The 23,577-nt window shown below is 38.7% G+C and overlaps 3 protein-coding genes across 3 annotated transcripts; 2 read left to right on the forward strand and 1 right to left on the reverse strand.

The window, feature by feature from the left end:
* The first annotated feature begins 261 nt into the window (after window positions 1-261).
* On the forward strand, window positions 262-5,328 carry eci1 (enoyl-CoA delta isomerase 1). The gene is made up of 7 exons (XM_015012069.2): window positions 262-347; window positions 853-963; window positions 1,720-1,847; window positions 1,940-2,086; window positions 3,228-3,349; window positions 3,425-3,603; window positions 4,683-5,328. Exons 1-7 carry the CDS (start codon window positions 323-325, stop codon window positions 4,847-4,849), a joined length of 879 nt encoding a protein of 292 aa, XP_014867555.1. The 5' UTR covers window positions 262-322; the 3' UTR covers window positions 4,850-5,328.
* A 1,121-nt stretch (window positions 5,329-6,449) lies between these two features.
* On the reverse strand, window positions 6,450-11,284 carry dnase1 (deoxyribonuclease I). The gene is made up of 9 exons (XM_015012057.2): window positions 11,171-11,284; window positions 10,264-10,422; window positions 9,421-9,509; window positions 9,221-9,301; window positions 8,749-8,864; window positions 7,688-7,800; window positions 7,453-7,607; window positions 7,286-7,379; window positions 6,450-6,578 (listed from the first exon to the last, which is right to left on the reverse strand). The coding sequence occupies exons 2-9, from the start codon at window positions 10,399-10,401 to the stop codon at window positions 6,531-6,533; spliced, it is 834 nt and encodes a 277-aa protein (XP_014867543.2). The 5' UTR covers window positions 10,402-10,422; window positions 11,171-11,284; the 3' UTR covers window positions 6,450-6,530.
* Window positions 11,285-14,566: 3,282 nt separating this feature from the next.
* naa60 (N-alpha-acetyltransferase 60, NatF catalytic subunit) lies at window positions 14,567-23,564 on the forward strand. The gene is made up of 7 exons (XM_088008089.1): window positions 14,567-14,778; window positions 17,027-17,142; window positions 17,562-17,691; window positions 18,170-18,266; window positions 20,069-20,303; window positions 21,035-21,187; window positions 21,280-23,564. The coding sequence occupies exons 2-7, from the start codon at window positions 17,033-17,035 to the stop codon at window positions 21,374-21,376; spliced, it is 822 nt and encodes a 273-aa protein (XP_087864215.1). The 5' UTR covers window positions 14,567-14,778; window positions 17,027-17,032; the 3' UTR covers window positions 21,377-23,564.
* The last annotated feature ends 13 nt before the right edge of the window (window positions 23,565-23,577 follow it).

Raw genomic sequence — 23,577 nt, forward strand, 5'->3', positions numbered from 1 at the left:
AAGATTTAATAATGTATTTACTCAAATGTGCTGTGCATACTCACTTTTATGAGATACATTTGAATGTGTATGTTCAATTTTCATCATTTATATTACCGAACTTTTATTATTAAATATCATCATCATCATTAAAATTATTATTATTATTATTATTTAAAAAAATATATCCTAATTCAAATTGGAAATATTTTTATGAAAATAATCCTGTTTTCTACGTCATTTTAAAGCATTATTCAGAGCGGGCAGACGAGGGCGCTGTTTCAACAAAACAAACTCGCTTCTACTGTCCGTGCTGTAGAAGAAGATCTACTTGCGACTCAAAATGGCTTTGAGAGCTGCTCTGAGAGGTAAGAGTGTCTTAACAGGTTTGGCTTTTATCACCGTTTGTGTGCTGTTATGATATAAGTGTTACTACTCATTGTTATTTACTTCTTGACCACTTGTCCGTTATGACCTCTCTGTTACCTGCTGCTTGCTTTGCTGTTTGACATAGACAGAAAGTGGAGCAAAGGTCACAGCGTACTGTCGCGTTCTGTGTTGTGAGCTTTATTATTTACATATTCACGCGACAAAAATAGTAAAATCTCGTTACTTTTATGCATTTTCATTGGCATGTTTGTATGAATACTTACACTTTTTCATGCTAAACGAAATAGCTTCCAAATGTACAATAATATGCCTGTATTTCGTACATTTTTAGAGTAATTTCTTGGCTTAATTCACTGACGTATTGAAGAACTTTCCCTCGTAATATGTTGTTTCTTTAAGCTGGACAGTTAACTTAGCACAGATTGGACTTGTCCTGTGTCTTCAGACACGGTGAGACGGCTTGTTTTTGTGTTTTTCCTGAAGGTCTCCTCTCCTGCAGCAGTCATGGCAGGTTATGTGCGTCCTCCACCTCCTTCAGCCAAAGGAACAACTCCAGCTCAGCCAACCTCAAGGTGGATCATGACCAAACTACAGGTGCGACTTGTGGTTTTATTGCCATCCATTTTCCTCCAATACCTTCTGTCACGGGGTTTGGACAGAAGAAGACAGAAGACTGTTTTTGTCCAAGTTTACCAACTTAAACAAAACATTTTAACATTTTCCAGACAAAAAAAATGTTCATACCCGACTACTCAGTCTTTTTAATGTTTTGGCATGTAACAAACTCAAACTTTCTTTTCTCCTTTAATGTTTTTGGTTTAATTGTAAAGGCAACAATGAATTATGATTATTGACTCTTTTTTTTTTTCTTTTTCTTTAGTTTTTTTTTTGGTGCATAAAATCTTAAAAGTGTGGCATGGATGTGAAACTAAAGTTTATTTGCTAAATAAATGTAAGATTAATTGGGAAGCTTCTTTGAACTATGAGTGGACTGTTATCATTATTGTTACCAGGGGAACATATTATAAGACTTATCACTTATTGTGGTAAATTATAAATGTGATGATTTTGGACCTCAAGAGGCCAAATTTTTAAAAAATAAATACATTGTGTTCTGTTCAGCAGACTGGAGTGGTGAAATAACATTTTATTTTTATAGCAACATCTTTTAGTCTTGCCACATATTCTCAATGGTATTAATAAGGTCAACCCTTATTAATCCTATTGATTAATAAGGATTAATCCTGGACAAAATCTAATAAATGTGAATGTGGGATTGCAATGAAACACGGTCTCTCATGTTTGGAGTGTTCATGCTGAAGTCCAGCATCTCTTCTTCTCTGTGTTCAGGCGTGGCTGTGATGCACATGCAGAGTCCTCCAGTCAACAGCCTCAGTCTAGACTTCCTCACAGAGATCTGCATCACCTTGGAGAAGCTGGAGATGGACAAAGGCTGCCGAGGCCTCATCATCACCTCGGTACCGTCTGCTTATGTAGCCACCATGCAGATCAATGTGGTGGTGATAAATAGTTCTGTGAACGTGAGTGTTTGTGGCTCTGCTGAATCCAGAGCCAGCCCAAGGTGTTCTCCGCCGGCCTGGATATCCTGGAGATGTACGGGAAGAGCCCGGAGCGCTGCGGAGAGTTCTGGAAGGCCGTGCAGGAGATGTGGCTGAAGCTTTACGGCTCCAACATGGTCACCATAGCAGCCATCAACGTACGTAAAAAAACAAAGCATGGATTCATGTTTCATATTGAATAAACGTGACACGTCATTTCCATTTGTCATTCAGATCAGAGTAGATCATCAGGATCCTGTTCACACACTGATAGATCAAAGCAGAAATCATTATAAATTATTGTTTTGACTCGAAAATCGATTTTGACTCGAATCGCAGCCACAAAAATTTGGTACCAAATTGTGAGCTGGTAAAATATTCACATCCCTCCTATCTAGCTTTTTGGCACTTTAGTGGTAAGTGCAAATTTATCACCAGTTGGCTGGACGGCCCGTACGAGGCTGGTCGCATTCTGTGCAAACCAACTTTTCAGCTTGGCATTACAAAACCAGACAAATATTTATTATTATTTTATCTTAAATTACATTCAAGTGGCATTAAAAAAGTCTTAAAAAGTCTTAAATTTATGCATCTAAAACTAAGGCTTTAAAATATCTTAAATTTATTTTAAAAAGTGTAATTTGGCCTTAAATCCATTAATCACAAGTCTTAAACTTTGTCATGATGGAACTATAATAATCATGTATGTGTAGTTTTTTTTTTTCACTGGCTGGATTTTTCTGACAAAAGTTTGCGTCATGCTCAGACATCTTCATTGGGTTCTGTAACTCAAAGCCCTCGATTCTACCGTTAGCTAACTGCTAATGTACCCTTGCTATCTGCCTAGCTATCTTTTCAGCATCTATTGTTGATAAATGCAAATGTATCACCAGTTGGCTGGATGATGCTTGTTTCCTCCTCTGTTTCACTTTTGTTGCTGATTCATATGAGTCTGCTCATGTTACAAAACTTTAAGTCACTTAAAGTTATATTTATGTTTTTCTGTCTTAAGTTTTATTCGAAGTGGCATTGAAAATGTCTTAAAAAGTCTTAAACTTGACTTTCTGAAACCTGCAGATATTCTGTTTGAGCCTGGGTTTTGACTGGGCCACTCTAATACATTTATTTGAATCCTTCTCCCATTCCTTCTGCTGCTTCCAACTACTTTCCTGCACAAGGACGTTTTTTTCCTCATCCTGACTCATGGAGTTGATCCATATAATGTTGACAGAAACTCTCACCTGAGCTGGGACGGCTGACACTAAACCCCATCACCCTCCATCCCTTTTCCCTCCACAGGGCTCCAGTCCTGCAGGCGGCTGTCTGATGTCGATGACGTGCGACTACAGGATCATGGCGGACAACCCTCGTTACAGCATCGGACTGAACGAGACCATGTTGGGCATAGTGGCACCTTTTTGGTGAGGAGTTTTCTTAGTGTGCTGACAATAGGTACTAGTGCATCTGACCTAAACGATCCCATTCTGTCATCTCAGGTTTAAAGAGACCATGGTAAACACAGTGGGCCACCGGAACACAGAGATATCTCTGGAGCTAGGGCTGCTCTACAAGCCTGCTGAGGCCCTGAACATAGGACTGGTGGATCAGCTGGTGCCTGAAGACCAGGTCCTCTCTGCTGCCACTCAGACCATGACCAAGTGGCTGGCCATTCCAGGTAATCACAATTAAAGCACCAGTGGTGCTTTGACTTGATATGGATTCAGAGGTGATTTATTTTGCCAAAAGGAACTGCAAATTAAAGGTACAGGCAACACATTTCGACAGGACTAATGTACACACAAGACGTCTGCACATGCTTAGGAAGTCTAAAATCCATGTATCTAAAATTAAGGCCTTAAAATGTCTTAAATTCATTTTAAAAAATGAAGTTGGCCATAAATATGTTAATCACACGTCTTAAATTTTGACAAGGCAGGGCTGTTTATTTATGAGGCAGGGCCTCATAAATTTTCTATCAGGCAAAAGTTTGAGTCGCACGCAGACGTCTTCATTGCATTCTGTGGCTCGAAGCGATCGAGACTACTGCTAACTAGCTACCAGCGTAATAGAAAAGCCAGCCAGCCTTTCAGTGTCCATCATAGGTATGATGGGTAAATGCAAATTTTTTCATCGTTGTCTTGACAACATTCGTCTTCACCATTGGCTCACTTTTGTTGCCAACCCATATGGTGCTACGTGCATTAAAATAATTAATAAGAACAGTAACATTGTTTTTGTACATTTCTGTTGCGATACAAATCTTAAATTTAATTTGTAATGGTCTTAAAAAAGGTCTTTAAAATATTTAAATTTGAAACCAGCAGAAGTCCAATGGAAATGTCAACAACTGAGTGATAAACATGCAACCCCACAGCACCTCCAGACTCTACAGTCATGCAGCAGGCTTGGTGCACTACCGCGTGCAGGTGTCTATTTAAACCAGTGGTGTCCAAATCTTTTGCCAAAATCAATAAAAATGTAAATTGTAAATGCAATACTTTTTTATAGAATTTTTAAAACAATTTTTTTTGCCTTTTTTAATTTCATCTGCTCAATAATAAACTGAAATTCAAGGTCGAAACCCGTTTGCAAGGCTTCACTTGTTTTGTTTATTTGCCTAAAAATGTCATTCAAAGCCTTATGTAATTTTAAAAACTGTCACGTCATATAAATGGCATCACTCTACAACAATTATTACAGTTTTCAATAAAGTTGTAACTGTTTTAAGTCAACGGTTCTTCTGTTTCTCTGCAGAACACGCCCGACAGATCACCAAGTCCATGATGAGGAAATCAACGATTGAAAAACTGCGTTCCAACAGAGAGGCCGACATCCAGAACTTTGTCAACTTCATAACAAAAGAGTCCATCCAGAAGTCACTGCGCATGTACATGGAGATGCTGAAACAGAAGAAGGCCTAGGGTTCACAGTCTCTCACACACACACAGAATAACTGAATGCAGAACTTTATAGCTCATCTTTGTGTGTTCCCATGGGAACGACCCAAGAATTAAATACAGCAAAGGTCTGAAGGGTTTATTGTACGTAAAACACACCTTCATTGGTTTTTGCTCTGATTTTCTATCATCTTGATATAAAAAAAAACATATTAATACCCTAAAGTTGAGCCTAAATTGTTAAAAAGTAAAATACAGTGAGTGAACAATGATGAGGCAGCCTGCCAGTTTCTGTTACTTTGTGACAGACGAGCCGTTGACCTGTAAGTGCCTGTCTTTCCTGTACTGTACAAGAGCCCTAACAGCCGCGGTAGCCATTGATTCATGTAGATTAACTGAAGCAAAGCCGAGGCCGACTCAGGAGTTTTCTTCTTGTTTTTCTACACTTTCTGTCCGTTTAACAATGTGAAATGTCTCAATAAAGCTTTGGATTTGTATAGTGAGTGGATGAAAGTGTTTATTTACACACCCAAAGTGTTTTACCACTTTAAAGCTGCTGTATGTAACTTTTATAAACAATGTTTTTTTTTTACTTATTTGTTAAAACAACCAATCAGAGCCAGGAGGAGGGTTTTAGCACTGCCAGTCATGCTCAGCTACATGCTGCTAAATGTGCTAATGGCGGAGAAACGACTTACTGTTATAGTAAGACCTTTCATCCGCCCTCATTGTTGTATAGCAGAGATCTGTGTTAAAATATTAAGTATTTCCTTATTTGTAAAAATGACACCAGCTATAATGTCACAGTGTTCCTCATTTTAACAAAGTGTTTTGTAGAGTTCTCATAAAGTTACACCTTTATTCTCTTGCTAGAAATAAGACAAAACTTCTTACTCTGGCCCCATTTCTGCAATGTAAGCCAGTTGAAAAAGGCCAGGAAATAGACGGAGCCTGTGTAACCCTTGGGTTTACCGTGAATATAAAATGTTATGCACATTTCATCTCTTCTGACGAGCTGAAATATATACAACATTGTTGCAAATTTTGCACAAGAAATGTTAAAAAGAAAGCTCTTTACCTTTAAGACGAGAATAAGTTGAAGAAGCTGATCAGTCAGTAAAAGTTTTACTGTGATAAGTCTAAAAAAATGAGCAGCACATCCCAGTGAATCATTAAGCAGTCCTGATTAAATGTTGCTAATTGAGCTAATAAAGTGAATTGGAAATTGTTTTGAGATTTAAAACAACAGAATGAGAAGAAATAACTGAAAATTAGAGTTATTGTGGTTTATTTTATTAATCTTTTAATCAGGTCATGGAAAGTTGGTGCCGGTTTTAATTCTTTTTAAATGTTATCAAATTCTCAATGGTATTAGTTGTATTACTTGGTAAGTAATCCCTACAGGTACGGATTACTTAAGTAAGTACCCTGAGGTACTCCTACAAGTACCTGTAGGTTGTATTGCTAGTGGATTGTACCTAACAGATCCTAAAGTTGACGAGATAATTTCAGTTCTGTTTTCCCATTACTGAACATCACTTTCCAGAACAGAAAACACAGGAATACGACCACAAGCTTCTATTTTTTTTCTCTCCTTTTTGTTTCAGAAACAGGAAAGTCTGAATTTGTGAAGAGTTATTTTCATTTATTCATTGTATTTCATGAAATGATTGGTGAGATTGTCCTCGGTTGTGGGAGTCATGATTCAGGTCAGTTTCACCTCCACCGGGAAATGGTCGCTGACGGCCAGCGCCTGGAGGAGAAAGAGACGGAGCAAACGTTGGTCCAGCTTCCACATTAAAACACGCAGCCTAACACTCAACTCCAACCATCCAAATGCAGTGACTCACTCTGTAAAATGCCAGGGTTTTGTCATTTTGACACCATGATGAATCATTTCATCAACTCATTTTAATGTGATATAAATGTATATGTTGTCGCTGTGGTTTCTCAGTTCTCTTGTTTTTTTCTCTCTTTCTGTAGGCGTAGAAGCAGACTTCTAGGTTGTTGTCTTTTGACCGATTTCTGACTTAGAAGAGTCAATTTTTTTCTAATTTCTCGTTTGTACAGTGACAGCCTTGTGTTCCTTTGTTACCACTTGGCAAACGATATGGCATTTATTCTTTGCAGAAGAAAAGCCATAACTGTGGAAAAATTAGATACTTTATCACGGTGTCATTGTTTTACATCACAAAAAACTTTTGAGAGATACTACATGATGGCACTGGGTACAGCTTGACGGCTGCGTCTACAAATGATCTACAGTTTGCTTTTTAGTTGCTTCTTAATGAAAGTTAAACACTAAGCTGCAGTAAATTAGGTATTAGATCAGAATGTGATGTGTAGAGTTATAGGGCGGATGGAAAACTTTCATCTGAACACATCAAACCCCCCTGGTCACTATGACATTGACCAGATAACACCTAAGGCCAAGAAAATCACTGTATTATTAAAGTTTACCAGGCTGTGACTGAGCTTCAGGTTGGCCATGAAGTCATAAACCTGAGCGCTGCTTTGCACCACTCCCTTCAACATGTCTGCTGTGACCACGATTCTGCAAGAAAGGATGAGTGAGAAGATAGTGGAGTCTATGTATGTGTGTGAGTGGTCAATGAGTGTGGACGTACCTGTCATAAGGGCAGTTAGTGGTAGAGACGGTGGTGTCAGCCGTATTGGGGATCAACCAGTGGAAGCTCTTGTCTGTGAACAGGCGGATCTGGTTCCATTCAGAGCTGCTCACATAGGTACAGCCTGCGTTGAAGTCCCCCAGCAGCACAATGTTCTGCACAGAGAGAGCGAAGGGTTGACGTCGCTTTGTGCTTTCAAGCATTCTCACCACGTTTTCACTTTCGGTTTATTCACATTGGTGTTCCACCGGGTGCGGACATCAGTCACCACATCGTACAGGGCATCCGTCTCCACCACAGCCGACTCCGGAGAGGTATGCTGGGGGATCAGAGTGAAGGTGGGCAAGGCTGCAAAACAAACAGAGCAGCTAATAAAGGCCTGAGCGTGGTCAGCAATAATCGGACAGGCTGTCCAGAGGCCCATAGCAACTCTGGACGATCCATTACAGAGACATATTGACTAGTAGACGAGGACTACCCAAATCTAACCTCTATGAAAGACGAGGGGAGTCCACACATCCTTAAAAAAATCTTACATTCATGTTTCTATAACTAAGGCCTTAAAAAGTCTTAAATTAATAAAAATGCAAGTCGGTCATAAATACGTTAATCACAGGTAATAAAGTTTGTCATGAAAGGACTATTTAGTGTTGTATATGTATGTATGTAGTTTTTTGGGGGTTTTTTGTTGATGTTGGTCATCAAGTCAGGGTCGTGACTGGAGTTTCCCAGAGGTCTGATATTTCCATTTCCTTGACATTTGTGTAAAACAATTCCAATGTCTTGTTTTCTTGAAAATCCAAATTAAATATATTTATGTTGCTAATTGTAGCATGAATTGTGAAAAACTAAAGGGAGATGGTAGATTTTGCTGCAATTTCTAAAAATATGCAAAAACAAATTCCAGTGTTTCTGAAACTGCTTTTTACTGCAACCAACTTTTGATTATCCATCTCATATGTGAAGACAATGGCTTAAGATTTTATTTACGATGTATTTATAACTCCACCGGACCCGCGCACAGGGCGAAAAGCTTATGGGCTCCACTGAACCCCGTCTCTTGAGACCACAATACAAGATGAAACAAGAACAATTTGATGTTAACACTGGATTCAATATGACAAAAGAAACCAGAATAATGATAAAACGACTTTCAAAGACATCGTGACCACTGTAAAGGAGAACGTCAAAGTTTGGTTCCTAAGAGAGAAAACTAACCAAAACTAATGATGGTTTAACACTTTTGCACAGCAATCATTGGGAAAAGGCAGAAAACTTCGCCTTTGTGAAGCATACCAGTGTATTTGGATGAGAACATGACGACAAAAGGCTCTCTCATAAAAGTGTCTGTTCCACAAGACTCACAGCCGTCATCATAGGTGTAGCTTTTAACCACAGAAACACTCGCCTGCCTGCAGAGGGAGGGTTCACATGCATTATGTTAATTTTTCTAAGCGATTAAGTACTTTGCAATGCAAAGTTTCTTTAATCAAGACATTAAAATATAACAAATCAACTCTTTTGCTAATAAACTGTATAAATAAGTTATGGTTGTATTTCTGTACAAATGTTGACACTCTAGTTTGCCTAAAATGGTCTCTGTCACTTTTTAAATTGAGATCTACAAAAACAAAATACATTTCTTCTGATACGTAAAGAGTCAACCTTCTTCCACACAAAGTTTTGTAAAGCGAACAAATGATCTTTAACATTAGACCTACATCTTTCATGTTGAAGCATATAAACAGTGTGTATTTGCCCGTTGTACCTGTACAGGAAGAGGTATCTCTCGGTGTAGGTGCTGCGGCCCAGGGGCTCACTTACAATGTAGCTGAACTGAGAAGAACCTCTGTGGAAAACACAGGGAGATGAACATCAGAACCGCGACATGCGGCTCCTCTCTTAAACGGAGTGCTAGAAAGAGTCCAACATGTGGTGAAATGTGAGCTGGGTACGAATGAGTCTAACTTGTTGACGTGATCCATGAGTTTTTTGGTCGCCGACAGGTCGCTGTCTCTGACCTCCTGGATCAAAACGACGTCATAGCGTTGAACGATCTGAAGCGGGGACACACAGAAAAACTCAACTCATTTTCATTCTGCTGGTTTTATAGATCTAATTTAGTTAAGTTATCATGTGAAGTCTGAAGGCGTGCTCACACATTTTAATCTTGTTGACTCGGTTTGATTGGGGGCCAAAGACGTCACATTTGTTACAGTTTTAGCTGCTGCAGTTCGTTTTCATACTGAACTGTGTCCAACGGATCAAACCCTTTGAAAAACCTGTTCCCTACCTCGCCTGTGGGGGGCGCTGCACCAAGAACCACTCAAAACTTCGTAAGATTTTGTGCTTTTGTCATGTACAATGAAATGGTTAAGATTCAGGAATATTTTTGCATTTGAGTGTATTTCATATTTAGACGTACATCTATAATTTAGATTAATTTCATTATTTTGCAAAGGAGAACGTGCAGATATTTCAGTCCGGATGTGTAAAGTTCTAATAGACATACCACAAATGGTGATTCTAAAAAGCATAAGCTCAGGCTGGTACAATTTATTATATATATATTTTTTTCTTTCTTTTTTTTAACTTAATTTTTGTAAGCAATTTATTGTTGTATTTTCACTTCACAAATATAAACTGCTTTACAAAAATATTTGATTTGAAATAATCGCAAAAGAAGCAAAATTCACTCTGACTTTGGAAACATTTTCATGTCTGATTTCTGCAGGATTATAGTTTTACTTCCACTGTTTTATTCATGCAGAAACAACAGAATGAAAGATTTAAAGCACATGAAAAGCAGACCGTGCTGATGATGTCCATCAGAGTGGTGTTGGAGGCCTTTGTGTCCCCAAATGTCTTGATGTTAAAGGCTCCCAGCAGGAGGCTGGAGGACAGATGCAGCAGACCTACAAAGAGCCCCACAGAGCACAGCGCGCGCATCCTGGGCCACTGACGTTCAACCTAAATGTGGAAAAGCTCTCAGTTAGCAGAAGCACTGAGATCATCCAGAGGTCATTATGTTCTCCTTTTCAGCAAATCACACAATTATTAATTGGGTTTCGGTCCATGAACTGTAATCATTATTGAAAAAATATCAACTTTGTGTACATTGTACTAAAAATATTCTTAAAAGTAAAATAATTTTTTTTCCCCCAGAAAACGTTACTCAAGTAGAGCTAACTGAGATGCGATGTTTTGGGCCTCTGCTTAAGGCAATATCACATGGCATAGCATCAAAGCTACTATATAACGAGATTTTAAACGTAATCACACTATTTCGGGAAAAGTACATCAAATCAACACAAAACTGGTTTCCTATTCCTACAGCAACAAAAGTTGTGTTAATTCTGAGGCTTTTAGGACATTTTTACCAGGGGATAAAATGTCTCAGCTGTGTGTCCAGAGTTAAAACCCCGTGAAGGCAGAACACCGGCCTCGGTGTGGGAATGTGAAACAGTCAGAACACCTGCGCCATCACCCACAGCGGCGCGCGCCGCCTGTTCGGGTCTGACTGCAACACAGGAACCTTTAATGCCATATTCTACTTTTTTTTTCTTCTTTTTTTTTAAATGCCAGGTAAAATATTATGCCTATGATGTATTGTGTTATCCGGCTACCCTGGTTACACGTTCCTGGCGGAGAAAGCCACCAATGTTTTCAAGGAGAGCAAACAGCCGTCGAATTGTAAATAAAGCGAAGAAGTGCGTACCTGTTCAGGGAGAAGAAGAAGAAAGTCAGCCGTGAACACAAAGCCTGGCTTGTGCCGGTCCCCAGAGCTTTTATAGGAACAGCGATAACATCCCGTATGAGGGGTTTTTGTTTACCTGCTGCTCCATGTGACGACGGCGTGCTGGGAGGAGAGATGAAAGGAGGTGGATTGTGAAGGTAGATCAGGTTTTTTTAAAATTATTATTCAAGGTCCAGTTTAGACTGCTACTGTAACACTGATGACCCATGGGGCTATTTATATTTTATTACGTCAACAAACCTCCATTTTCATGAAGTTTTCACGAGTGCAACCTGCAGCTCCAGGGCCACATGGAGCCCTGGAGCCACATGGAGTGGATCCACATCATCCACTGTGGATCTTAATAACTGTGCTCAAAAAATGCTAAACAATAAAAAAGAAAAAAAGAAAACGTTCTATGTATTTAAGTGTTCTCCTTTTCTGGTTTTGTTTGATGTACTTATTGTTCTGTTCGTGATTTTACCTGATTCCTGTAAAGTGTCTGAATGTTTAGAAAGTAAAATGTATACAATATTTATTATTAAAATGTAAAGGCAATAAAACAACCTAGCTGTTTTCATGTGATATATGCAGATCATTTTCACAAATAATGCTAATGGTGTAAGAAATATTGTTTTGAAAAAAGTAAAAAATAAGTACATATTTTTCGTCTTTTTGTTTGTTTTTTTTTAAAGAAAAAATATTCCATTGAAAAACTGCGATCATTTGTTTTGCGTGAAAAAGTTTGATCATTTTCTTTATTTTGAAATGTAACATCATAAATAAACATGTTTTTTTATTTTAAAATCAAACATTTTTAATAATCTAGGTTAAATTAGCTAATTTTTTCCTTGTATCATTTGCGGCTGTAATCCGTTGTAAAGCTCACTGACCTCTGCTATAGACCAACAAAATTAATGCATATTGGTATCAAATTTATAGTTTCTGAAATTCTTTGCACATTAAAATGTGACAGTAATATTGGACTTTTGTATTCTGCCCCCTTTACTATGTTGCCCCTTTATGAAATCCAATGAAAGCCTTAAAGCTGCAGACATTTTTATCCATTGTTCTTTGCAAAACAGTTCAAGCTCAGTTAAACTGCCTGGAGAGCATCTTTATCATAAGCTTTCAAATCTTGCCAAAGATTTTAAACTCAATTCAGGTCTGAACTTTGACTGGGCCATTGTAACACATACATTTGTTTTGATCTAAACCAGTGGTGTTCAAACTATTTTGTTACGTGGGCCAAAATATTTAATTTAAAAGTGCTTGTTGGCCAAAATATTAAAAATAAAATAAAAAAAACACTTTCTTTTACCTCCTCAACAATAAACAATGTGTAATATTTCATTTGAACATGTGTAGTAGTCACTTGTTTTCTTATTTTTTGTTGGAAATGGATATTAATAATAGACCTTCTATTTCTGTCTATGCTGAACAATGGATACCCAACAGTATAATGCTGCCACCACCTTGTTCCAGTATGTGGTCAAAAAATGTTTTAGCCCATGGAAACAGTGTTTGTGTCATAGTTGCTATATTACATTTAAAGCATTAAATGTAATACAAATGAACCCACTAAGTCATTAAGGCAGCCATTCATTTAGTAAGATACTTTTGGGTTTTAAATCAAAAAAGTACAAAAGGACTTAACATCATCCTCCAGACACTGAACTGGAGATTGGGATTTCAAAGTTTGTTCTAAAAGGATATTTTTTAGCAACACGTTTAGTAGTTTTTACGAAATATTTGAATATGTTGAAAATTCCCTATCAGTTCATATTCCCAAAATATGTCCAGATGTTGTTGGTTAAAAGTGTGAATTGGGAAGGCAGCAGCTGGTGGCTGTTTGTGATAAAAGTTTATTTGTGGTTATGAGTGATGGAACATTTCTGCTACCTTCCCAGCCACAGCTTTTTGACTTTTGTGCCAAAATCAACACTCCTCCCATTTGGCTGTTGTTGTATTTGCAGAGTCGCTTTTGAATTAATTCTCAGTATTTGATACACTGCTGATATGTGAAGTTTTCCCACTTACGAAGCATGGAGAGGTCTGCAATTTTCATTGTATGTAAACTTCATCTGGTAGGAACTATATGTTTATTAAAAAAGAAAATCACATTGTATGATTTTTAACTTATTAATTAGCATTTTTGTTATTTGTTGAGCGATAAGCCCAGAACTACATAGTAATAACCTAAACAGAGCAGAGACCAGGCTCTACAGCCAGCTTGTAGACTTGGACTTAAATCAAGGTTTTGACAGTTTTCCAGCTGAATAACTGGATTCACTGCCATCACTGTGGCACATAGATCATCACTGAGAACATAGATACGTGTCTAGAGTGTCACATCATCTGTCTAACGTGACAAGATAGATGAAAAGAGATAAAGAGCTTCTGAAATCTGAATGTTTCTTTTTTTTCTCAACAGGTTCTTCTTTACTTATCAGACCACTGCACAAATTTATTTCCGCTTTTCTACAACTCCCACAAAGGCACTTTTAAGAGCCACATCTGTCATATGTGTCATTCTTGTGTCACTGATGTAATACTGTTCTTGTTCTTGTTCTTCTGCCTGTGTTTCGGCCTCTGTTATCATTTGTGCATAGTTCTGCTTGTTCGTTTGTTTTTTTGTCTGTCCATCGCCATGAGAGACTCAAACCTCCGAGATCCTTTAATGATCCTGGATTTTGAGATACATCAGCAGGAAATAAGTGATGAGCTTCAACACCTCAATGACTTGCTTGCTGATCTAGACAAAAGATGAAGCTCAAGTTAGTGCCTGTGAAAATATCAATCTCAAAACAAATCTGCTTGGATTGATGCCCCAGTGCCTGTAAAATACCTGAACCCAACATAGTGAAAGTTGTTCATCAAGAAAATGACCCTATACAGAAATATGTAGTTTTTACTTCATCCTATATCCCATAGAACTTTTTTCCCTGCTGTCAATGTACGTATTTGCTTGTTTTTAATTTTGTTTGTTCAGACGGATAAAAAAATGAATTGAATCTGATGTAATACTGTAATTTTCGGCGTCTATCAGTGTCGGTAGCAATGAATTTTAACAATTCCAAGCCTGATAACTTGGAATTGAGCATGTAGCAGCCATTTAATAACAGGAAGAAAACTCCAGCAGAACCAGAACCTGGCTCAGAACGAGAGGATCAGAGAGAACGGAAAGGAGACAAAAGAACTTGACTTTATGTTGAGGAAACAAAGAGCTCGCACAGTTACAGAAGCACTATCAAAACACTGTATCTTACATATTTTTAAAAGCGCAGCCAACACTTCAAGCCAGTGTGTGGCAGTAAAGTGCCAATAAACGCGTGATGCCGTCTAAATAGGTAGTAGAAGAAGAAGCCTTGCCTGTCAGGTTACAAACAGGAAGAAAACATCCAGTTGTTGTCCGAGCCAGGGACTGGAGTAGCAGCTTGCGTTCGAGTGGCTCCGGAATGAGGCGACTTTGAGGGTTGGAAACCAGCCGGGGTGTTACCATGGTGTGTCCGAAGTAGTGACAGAACCGACTGATAGCACGGGAATTCAGTGCTGCTCCACTTTCCTCCGGGTGCGACTGTTGAAACGAGGTAAGTTAGCTTAGCCACCGAGCGCTAGCTTGGGGTTAGCCTGAGTGGTAGCAGGCAGATATTTGGGCTTCATTGGAATTTAAAGCGTTATTTTATAGCGCGTTGGTTCCTCCCTTAGCTTATGTGTATTTTGTGATTTAATCTAATAGTTTATCTTAATGACAAATTAAAACTATTCAGCCCTTTATGTGTCACCTGTCCTGCTCTGAGCTCAGTCTTATAAATCGCCAGAAGTTCATGATGCTTGTAGCGGATTGTGACAGTGTTATAAACAACTCCGCAGCTCCGTAGAGGGCATATTAATGAGGATCAGAAAATAATCGATCATACTATTGCTTGTATTCATTTTAAAAAGTTTTTATTTATTCCAAAAGGAAATTAAATGTTGTAACTTAAATCATCCGATTATCTTCAAAGATCATCCGGTAGCAGTCAGTCTTTCAGCGAATCTGAAGAGACCTCTGATTGAAAGTCATTGCTGTATGACTGTCATGACATTGTCACAGCTCAATTTCCGGGGAGCAGAGAAGATATTCCACAATAGCATGTCCTGAATGACATCATCAATTGTTGACCAGCATTGTTAACCCACCTCATTAGCTTTAGCCGCTCCTCTTCATATCTTTTTGTGGTTAGGAAGACGTTGGAGGTGGAGTTATGAGCCTTATTAATTATGGTTAATGGATTATGGTTTATTTGGTTCCTCTCTGTATCAATGAAGTCTCTTGTTCACTTTCTGTAGAATTTGGGGTCAAAGTTCAGGAATTGTTTGAGCTTTAGAGATGCTAATCAGGTTCTCCCCTTTGTAAAAGCATAATAACAGCATAATAACAACTGTTTGAAAGTTAAAAAGTAAGAGCAAAAATTCTTCCATCGGCACAGCATCCAAAATCAAAGGGTTTTACATAATCATGCTAAAGTTTAATTTAATTATTCAATTTTTTTAAAGAGGAAAAGACAAAAAGAAATCAACCTAACTCAGCATAATTGCTGTTGTACAGCATAAATAAATAACAGAACAGATATCCAACATTACATGACATACACCAGGGTTTCCCCCAGTGTATCACAAGCCTGGCGGGCCACCAGGCTTTACTTGTGCCCCCACCAGGCTTTGATTTATTTATTTATTTATTTATTTATTTATTTACGTTTGCATTTTTTAAGACTTTCTACTTGGTGTTCAGGTATTAATTTTCCTGTCTTTCAACAACACATAATTATCAGATCATATTTTACAATTCCCTGTCAACTTTAAACATTTTTTAACTCAAAAACATGACAGGCTGCTGTATGAATGACTTGTGAGGGCCTCAATCACCAGGCTTAGCAAGTTTTCTGGGCAAAAACTTGTGCACTATAATCACACAGAGACAAATTTACAAAATAAAAATCAGAATATCAAGAGCTTTGTAAAAGTTTTCATACTGCTTGAACTTTTTCACACCTTGTCGCGTTACGACCACAAACCCCAATGTGCTTTGTTTAGAATTTGTGTAGATAATCCAACACTGTATAGCACTGACCTGAGAAATGGAGGAATATGGGTGTTTGGTTTTCATTCATTTTTCCATTTAAAAACCTGGAATCTCTAGCACACAGTTTTACATTAAAGAATGAGTGAACTGCTTATAAATTCAGCTTTTTAAATTGTAAATGGCCTGTGTTTGTGTAGCGCTTTACCAAGTCTGAGGACTCCAAAGCAATAAAAAAAAATTCAAAAATTTATTTTGTTTTTGACACAATGCAAAAAAGTTCAATTTGTATGAATGTTTTGCTTGTCTTATTTTTAGGATTTAAATAAAGTTTTGCTTATTTTAACCTGACAGATTATGCTGCTCTACTCCTGAAATCAGCTGCAGCATAAGGAAGTAGTTGCATAGCAAATCAGTTATAAATGTTTCATTTGTTTTATAATCTTTGTAATGGTCATCTGTTTGCTGCTGGTTTCCGAACTGTGTTTTAGTTAAACAAGTGAAAATGGAAGTAAGTTCCTATTGTCTTTTAATGAAAAAAAAAAAAAAAGTAAAACATGTTGGATCCACAGTTTATGCTTTTTATTCTGGTAAAATTGCATACTCATGCAATCCTGGTCGACACAAACACTCGCTCTACCCCGGAAAGTCAACCAGTTAATATTTGGAAGCGATTGATGTGTGACCGTCAGGCATCCTGAAGCTGTAAATGCAGGCTGATGTGTGTTTGCAGACTGACTAAACCTCCGTGTGATGTGTGTTGACCTCTGCAGGTGTGAATGAGTGACGTGGTGCCTCCCACAGCTCTCAGTGAAGTCCAGCTCCGCTTCCTTTGTCACGATGACATAGAGAATGTCAAACTGCTGTGTGGTGACTGGTTCCCCATCGAGTAAGCTTCACGATTTCTGAACCTCTCTGCGAATCAATCAGTCAAGTTTGTGTATCACATTTCAGCAACAAGGCAGTTCAAAGTGCTTTATGTCATAAACACACACACACAAAAGTATGAAGTTATATAATTATTCAATTATTAACTGAATTATTCAAATTATTATGTCACATTTTGTTCACAGAATTGATTGGATTTGATGTAATAAACTGACAAGGTATTTTAAGAATTGTAAAGTGGAAGGAAAATTATACATGGTTTTCAAAAAAAAAAATTCTACGAACAAAAAGCTAAAAAGTGCTACTTGTATTTGTGTTCACCATGAAGTTTGTGATTTAGTGTAACAAGTGGGGGAAACAAAGCTCCAAGGAATGTGGATATATTTTGCATATGTGGTTCTGTCTGACATTCGTCTCCAGGTACCCAGACTCATGGTATCAAGATATCACCTCCAACAAGAAGTTCTTCTCCCTCGCTGCCACCTTCAGAGGAAACATCGTGGGAATGATTGTGGCCGAGATCAAAAGCCGGACCAAAGTGCACAAGGAGGTCAGTCGGTTCTGCGACGCTGTGTGAGGGAACGCGCGGCTGGATTGAGCAGTTTGAACTTGTTCTCTGTGAAAATGTTGTGAACAGGTGTGACTCTACCAGCCGCGTGTCTAAAGAGTCAGTTGGTCTGTTTTTAGTGTGTTAATTAGATAAACCCAACACCTCTGACTGAGAGAGTCTTTAGTCTGAATGAAAGACAAAATGCATGATGACAACAAAACTGTGTCGAGTACAGACTTAAAGATCTGTTTCGCTGCCTTAGGCCATGTTCTTCTCCCTAATTTCCATTGGGAACGATTTGCATCTGTAGAATTTGCCTTCCCTGTGGCTAGTTTGCGTAGACGGAGATGCAGTATGTGTCATAATGAGAGAGAAAGCTGAAAACATGTTTAGGGTATTAATACAGATACTCGACAATTGAAATACGTTTTATAATCAGGAGGAATGCTTGATTCTGATGATCTATTCTGTGTCTTAGGATGGAGACATCCTGGCCTCCAATTTTCCTGTGGACACACAGGTCGCCTACATCCTCAGCCTGGGAGTGGTCAAAGAGTTCAGGAAACATGGCATAGGTACAACTGCTTCCACAGACTATTTTTTAAATTAAAGTAGCTGGTTTTTTATGGGTTTTGTTAAGAGTTCTGGTTGAACCTGAGGTTGATGCTAAATTGTAGACCAATTCAGACTATCTTCAAAGTTTCTGATAGATAAACAATACAGTAATGTTACAGTTCCATGTTCTCCTAAAGTTATCTACAATTAATTTCTATTTAATAAAACTATGCCATTTTTCATCTCTGCTATCAGATTGTTATAAAATTATTCATACCTTAAAAAGGAACGAAAAACTGCTAAAATAATTTCCTGTCCGTTGCTTCTTTTTATTATTATTTAACATCCACAATGCAGGAAAAATGGTGGAGTATTATTCATGCCTACTGGACATTCCTTGAAATTGAACTCAAAAGCACAGGGTGGAATTGTAAGTATTTGGTACACTGCCAGTACTTCAGGTTTTCGGCCATTAAAAAAACCCTAGAAAAAAATAGTAAACCCAGAAAATCACATTGTATGTTTTTTAATAATGGCGCAGTACTATATGTTTTCCAGGTGGATAGAATAATATTATATCACAATCAGATAACTTCAGTTGTTATAAAAGGTGTTATACCAAATATAACTTAATTAAAAATTCACTTTGTAATTTAACGCCTTGAAATTGGGCCTCTGTCTCTTTAAAAAACTCCTGCTCTTTCTGAAACTCCGCCTTCAGGAAGTCATAACATGGCCTCTCTATTAACCCTTTAACAACGTTTTTACCAGCGTAGCACTGAGAAGTAGCTGCTATAATGAGCTCAGCAGATGCTAATTGCTGCCCGGTAGCCTGTCAGAGATGAGTAGGGGAGAGCCGCTCTGTGGAGGAGCTACGCCTCGAAGGCGGAGCTCTGTCCCTCCTGGCGTTTTGCACAGCTGAATGGTTGTCATGGGAGATTAAAGGCTTTCTCAGACATGCATGAAAGAATCAAAGCAACGTTCCAGGTCTGTTTTTGGAGAGGGAACAAAATTATAACGAGCTCAAAAAAGTAGATTTTTCATAACTCTACCCCTTTAATTATTAAGGTTTGCACTCACTACAGCAGGGATTTTGTCAGCAGGGATTTTGTCCCAGTCCTCTAATCAGATCTTCTCCAGGTCTTCAGGGTTCTGTGGTTGTTGCTGGAAAACGGAAAGTTTCATCTCTGCCGAATGATTTTCTATTGGGTTCGGTTCTAGAGACTGACTGGACCACTCCAGAACCGTGAAGTCCTCCTTGTGGAGCCTCTCCTTCGCTATTCTGGCTGAGTTTCAGGTCATCTTCATGCTGGACGACTCAGCCACGATCCATCGTCAGTGCTCTTTCTGAGGGAAGGAGGTTGTTGACCAAAATCCCGGGACAGATGATCGTACTCATCTTTCCTCTTCCTTCTAACATGCCAAGTGGAGTTTACACCAAAGAGTGATCTCAGCTGACCTCATGACCTTCTCCCATGCCTTCACTGGCTTGTGTCATACACAGTCAGAGTTTGATACTGAAGATATGATGCTCTCTCTGTATCAAACCGCTTTGCCTAAAGGCTGATACACACACTGCTAGAATGGATAACTTTGTTCTTTCTCCTTCTGCTATTGCTGATTGCTCTTGTGCGGAGGCAGAGAAATATTGTGTGATTAACCAGAAGGTGAATAAAGTCAGTTTCTCATGCAAGTGTTGGTCAAGCTCCCCAAATGGAGGAAATCAGGGACGATTTATGGGCGCACTCCGAGTTCTAAGCCATTTCCTGTCATTTCATTGATGGAGCTCTCTGGCTCTCCTTGTTCCCCTCTGACCTCCCAGGCTCCCTACTGCTGGACAGTCTGAAGGAGCACATCTCGACGACCGCTCAGGACCACTGCAAGGCCATCTACCTGCACGTCCTCACCACCAACAACACTGCTATCCACTTCTATGAGAACAGGGACTTCAGGCAGCACCACTACCTTCCCTACTACTACTCCATACGCGGCGTCCTCAAAGACGGGTTCACATATGTGCTCTACATTAACGGCGGTCATCCACCCTGGACAATATTATATCCTTTTGTTGGAGCAAAAATGAGGCAATGTGATTGGTTGTGCAAAAATATTGTTGATTTTTTGATTTTTTTTTTTTTTTTTTTTTTTTTTTTTTTTTTTTTTTTTTTACATTTTCTCACATTAAAACATCCAAATAAAAAAAGTTTTATTAGGATTTTAGTAGTGGTGGGCATACTTCTGCTAATCTGCTAATAATGGAGCTAATCTTTAGCTTAGTGCTCTTCCTAACTTTGAAAACATTTAATGCACATACCTTCCACCATGAGGTATTTGGTGGCACTGTCTTATGAATTTTCAGTTGAAAATATTTGACATCTGTGTTGAAGTTTTGGTTATCGACTTAAGAATTCTCCAAGTGCTTAGCATTTATATTCATGCTCTTATTTTGAAGTGGGTGTTTACGTAACATTTCACTTCCTCTCCTTTACGTCATAAAGGAACAAAACAAAATACAGACAGTAGGGAGCTAGATACAAACATGGCTACAGTATGTGAGAGGTTTATGTAGCATGTAAGGTATGCCAAAATGAAGTTTGTTCTCAGGGATTGTGGCAAATTGGTTGGACTGGAAGTTAGCATGTTAGCATTAGCTTCTGCTAACTACACTGTTGGTATAATCTGTCATTGGCACAACTGCAAACCTACCAAGACATTAAAGCCACTTGAAGACGTACATAAATAAAAATCCTTGTAATATTGTGAGTTTTTCCTTAACCCTGCTCTCCACTGACTACATCCAGCACATCGGCTCCACCCTGGCCAGCCTGAGCCCCTGCTCCATCCCACAGAGGCTGTACCGCCAGGCCCAGTCGCTGCTGCGCTCTCTGCTCCCCTGGTCCAACATCGCCTCCAAAACCGGCATACAGTACAGCAGGACCATGTGACGTGGAGCAGAGGAGGGCCGTTCGCGATGGGAGCCGCGCCGTCTTTGTCATCGTCTCGCTCTTTTTATCTGTTTTCTGTTTTTTTTAGGAGCTCGACCGTCCTCGTCAGTCTTAGCCCTCCGCTGTACAGACCAAGTTCACGACATTCTCAATCTCTTCCGGCTTCCCTCTTCCTGCGTGCATGACAACGGACTCAGGTTAAGCATCCCCTCGTTCCCGCGCCAGATCCTTGCCGTCGATTCAAAACGCGTTCGGTGCCGAGCCTGCAGATTCACAGGGTCGTATTTATAAAGTAGTTCCAGGTGATTTTAGAGATATTCGCTTCCGAGGTATTCTTCTTCCCGTTACTTGGCTGTAGTCATGAACCACTCAGGTTACCCTGCCTGTAACCTGTGTTTACCCCGTTACTCCACAGCTGAGCCAATCCAGATTGACTTTGAGGCCAGACAGCGGAGCTACAGGTCAGATAATGACACGCAGAGGTCAGCAGAGGTCGTACCGTGAGACTGAAATGATGGTGCACGCTCACCAGGAACCACAGAGAGAGACTAAAGTTTTACGTCTCTTTTCATCTTGTCAACTACTGTCAGATACTATGTATTATATTTGTATATATTATATTTAGCTAATATATGAATTTATCTTAATATGTATGTCGATTCTATTGTATGTCGTTATTGGGCTTAGTTTGACCCATTCTTGTCCCGTTTCTTTTGTTTTTCTTTTAAGTCTCGATTTAAGTCTGAATCATTCACAGTTTTGTAAAATTGACACTGAAAAGCAAATTTTATTGATGAGATTATCGTAATGTGATTGAAATAAATTTGATTTGGCAAATTATCTCTTTGAAACCATTTACGTTTTCTAGGGGTGCAGTTTTCTGGCCGATCGATGATCGGCAGGCAGTATTTAAAAAATAATCTGACCTGCCCATTCCAATTTTGGCCGATCCAGATTGGTTTTTGTCTGAAATGTTGCTAAATGTAGCAACATTTTTAGGCCTTTGAAGAGGTAGACAAGATCGGTTTCACATGTAAGTATCAGCCGATCTCCCAAAATTAAGGAAATCGGTGCACTCCTAAATTTTTCCCCGCAAACACTCATCGAAATGAGTCTTTTATTAGAATACGGTAAGTTCATTATGATTCTATGGCTATACATTCTGGCCACTGAACAATGATGCAGAGCTGTTTAAGGAAATGCTCTCAACCTCATTTAAAAATCGTCCAAACACAGTCCTTGTTTTATACATTTTAAAAGCTGACTGAGTGCAGTCTTGGTTTTTTTTTTTTTTACTTTTATTTGCCTCTTTATTGCTGCTAGTATGAAGAAATTTCCAAATGTGAAGAAATTTCTGTGCAGACTAAAAAAAAAAGAAAATATCCCAGTTTAGATTTTTATGTCAGCCTGTGAAAGAGATTAGAAAATACATCCACTTCATATTCCTGCACACATGCAGGAGGTGTGAGTTTTTGTGTGTTTATTTATCAGCACCGGCTTTTTTATGTTTCGTTCTATTTGAATCAGAAGTAAGAATTGGGAATGACGTCAAAAATAAAGGGATAGTCTATAGAATCTCACTCTGGTTAATATGTTACTCACAGTAATAACTCCAATCTCGAAATGTCAAAATAAGTTATGTGAGAGATGTCTTATAAATCTTTGATTTGTTCCCACTGGGCGATTATTTAGCCGGAAGCCAATGATTACACACACAGGAAACTGAGGTTGGAGTCAGCGCGCCTTCAATGATCTTCCTGTGTGAAATGCATACTGTGAATGAATATTTATTGTGTTTATTGATCAAACTGGTGATCCTGCTGCAACATACTTATTAATAGAGAGACGTAAACTCCCATTAGTCCAAATATGGCTTTTATTACTGTAGCAGTCGCCACATTTTATGCGTTAGCTGGCAAATCAAGTTTTGAGGTTCGGTGAGAAATTTTTACCCTCCAAATTTCTGTATCTATTTTCACGGTTTTGTTTTTTGTTGTTGTTGTTTTTCTTGTTTTTTCAATCTCGACTTGTGGATTCAAATAGAGCACATGTAAGTGCCAAATGCTAACGGTGACATCAGGAAGCAACGCTGCAGTTTCTCAGTTTCATTCTGTTCTGCTGGAGTTGAGAGGGATTTTTACACCCAGGAGCTAATGGATCAGCCACTGAGCGAATAATGGATTGTTTTGTTTGTTTTTTTCTTGTTTTTCTTTTTTACTTGATATAGTACTGGGTTGAGGTATGGGTGACAGTGTGGAGAAATGGAAGTTCTTTGTGGAAACCTTAACATTTCTCACTTTCCCTGCCCTGTGGAAGGTGATGCAAGTTCTTTACAGACATTGTTTATGCAATAAATCTGTTTCATTTCAGTTATTTCAACGTCTCG

This window comes from Poecilia mexicana, unplaced genomic scaffold (assembly GCF_051168715.1).
Source record: "Poecilia mexicana isolate PSO_F unplaced genomic scaffold, ASM5116871v1 scaffold_8, whole genome shotgun sequence".
Lineage (NCBI taxonomy): Eukaryota > Metazoa > Chordata > Actinopteri > Cyprinodontiformes > Poeciliidae > Poecilia > Poecilia mexicana.

Excerpts from the sequence above, each read along its gene's own strand:
- naa60 (XM_088008089.1), top strand. The coding sequence starts at position 17,033 with ATGAGTGACGTGGTGCCTCCCACAGCTCTCAGTGAAGTCCAGCTCCGC. Across the intron at positions 17,143-17,561 it reads GGTGACTGGTTCCCCATCGA|GTACCCAGACTCATGGTATC; the intron begins GTAAGCTTCACG and ends ATTCGTCTCCAG. Across the intron at positions 18,267-20,068 it reads GTTCAGGAAACATGGCATAG|GCTCCCTACTGCTGGACAGT; the intron begins GTACAACTGCTT and ends CTGACCTCCCAG.
- eci1 (XM_015012069.2), top strand. The coding sequence starts at position 323 with ATGGCTTTGAGAGCTGCTCTGAGAG. Across the intron at positions 348-852 it reads TTTGAGAGCTGCTCTGAGAG|GTCTCCTCTCCTGCAGCAGT; the intron begins GTAAGAGTGTCT and ends TTTTTCCTGAAG. Across the intron at positions 964-1,719 it reads GGATCATGACCAAACTACAG|GCGTGGCTGTGATGCACATG; the intron begins GTGCGACTTGTG and ends CTCTGTGTTCAG.
- dnase1 (XM_015012057.2), bottom strand. The coding sequence starts at position 10,401 with ATGCGCGCGCTGTGCTCTGTGGGGCTCTTTGTAGGTCTGCTGCATCTG. Across the intron at positions 9,302-9,420 it reads CTCATGGATCACGTCAACAA|AGGTTCTTCTCAGTTCAGCT; the intron begins GTTAGACTCATT and ends TGTTTTCCACAG. Across the intron at positions 6,579-7,285 it reads TGAAGCTCAGTCACAGCCTG|GCGCTGGCCGTCAGCGACCA; the intron begins GTAAACTTTAAT and ends TTTCTCCTCCAG.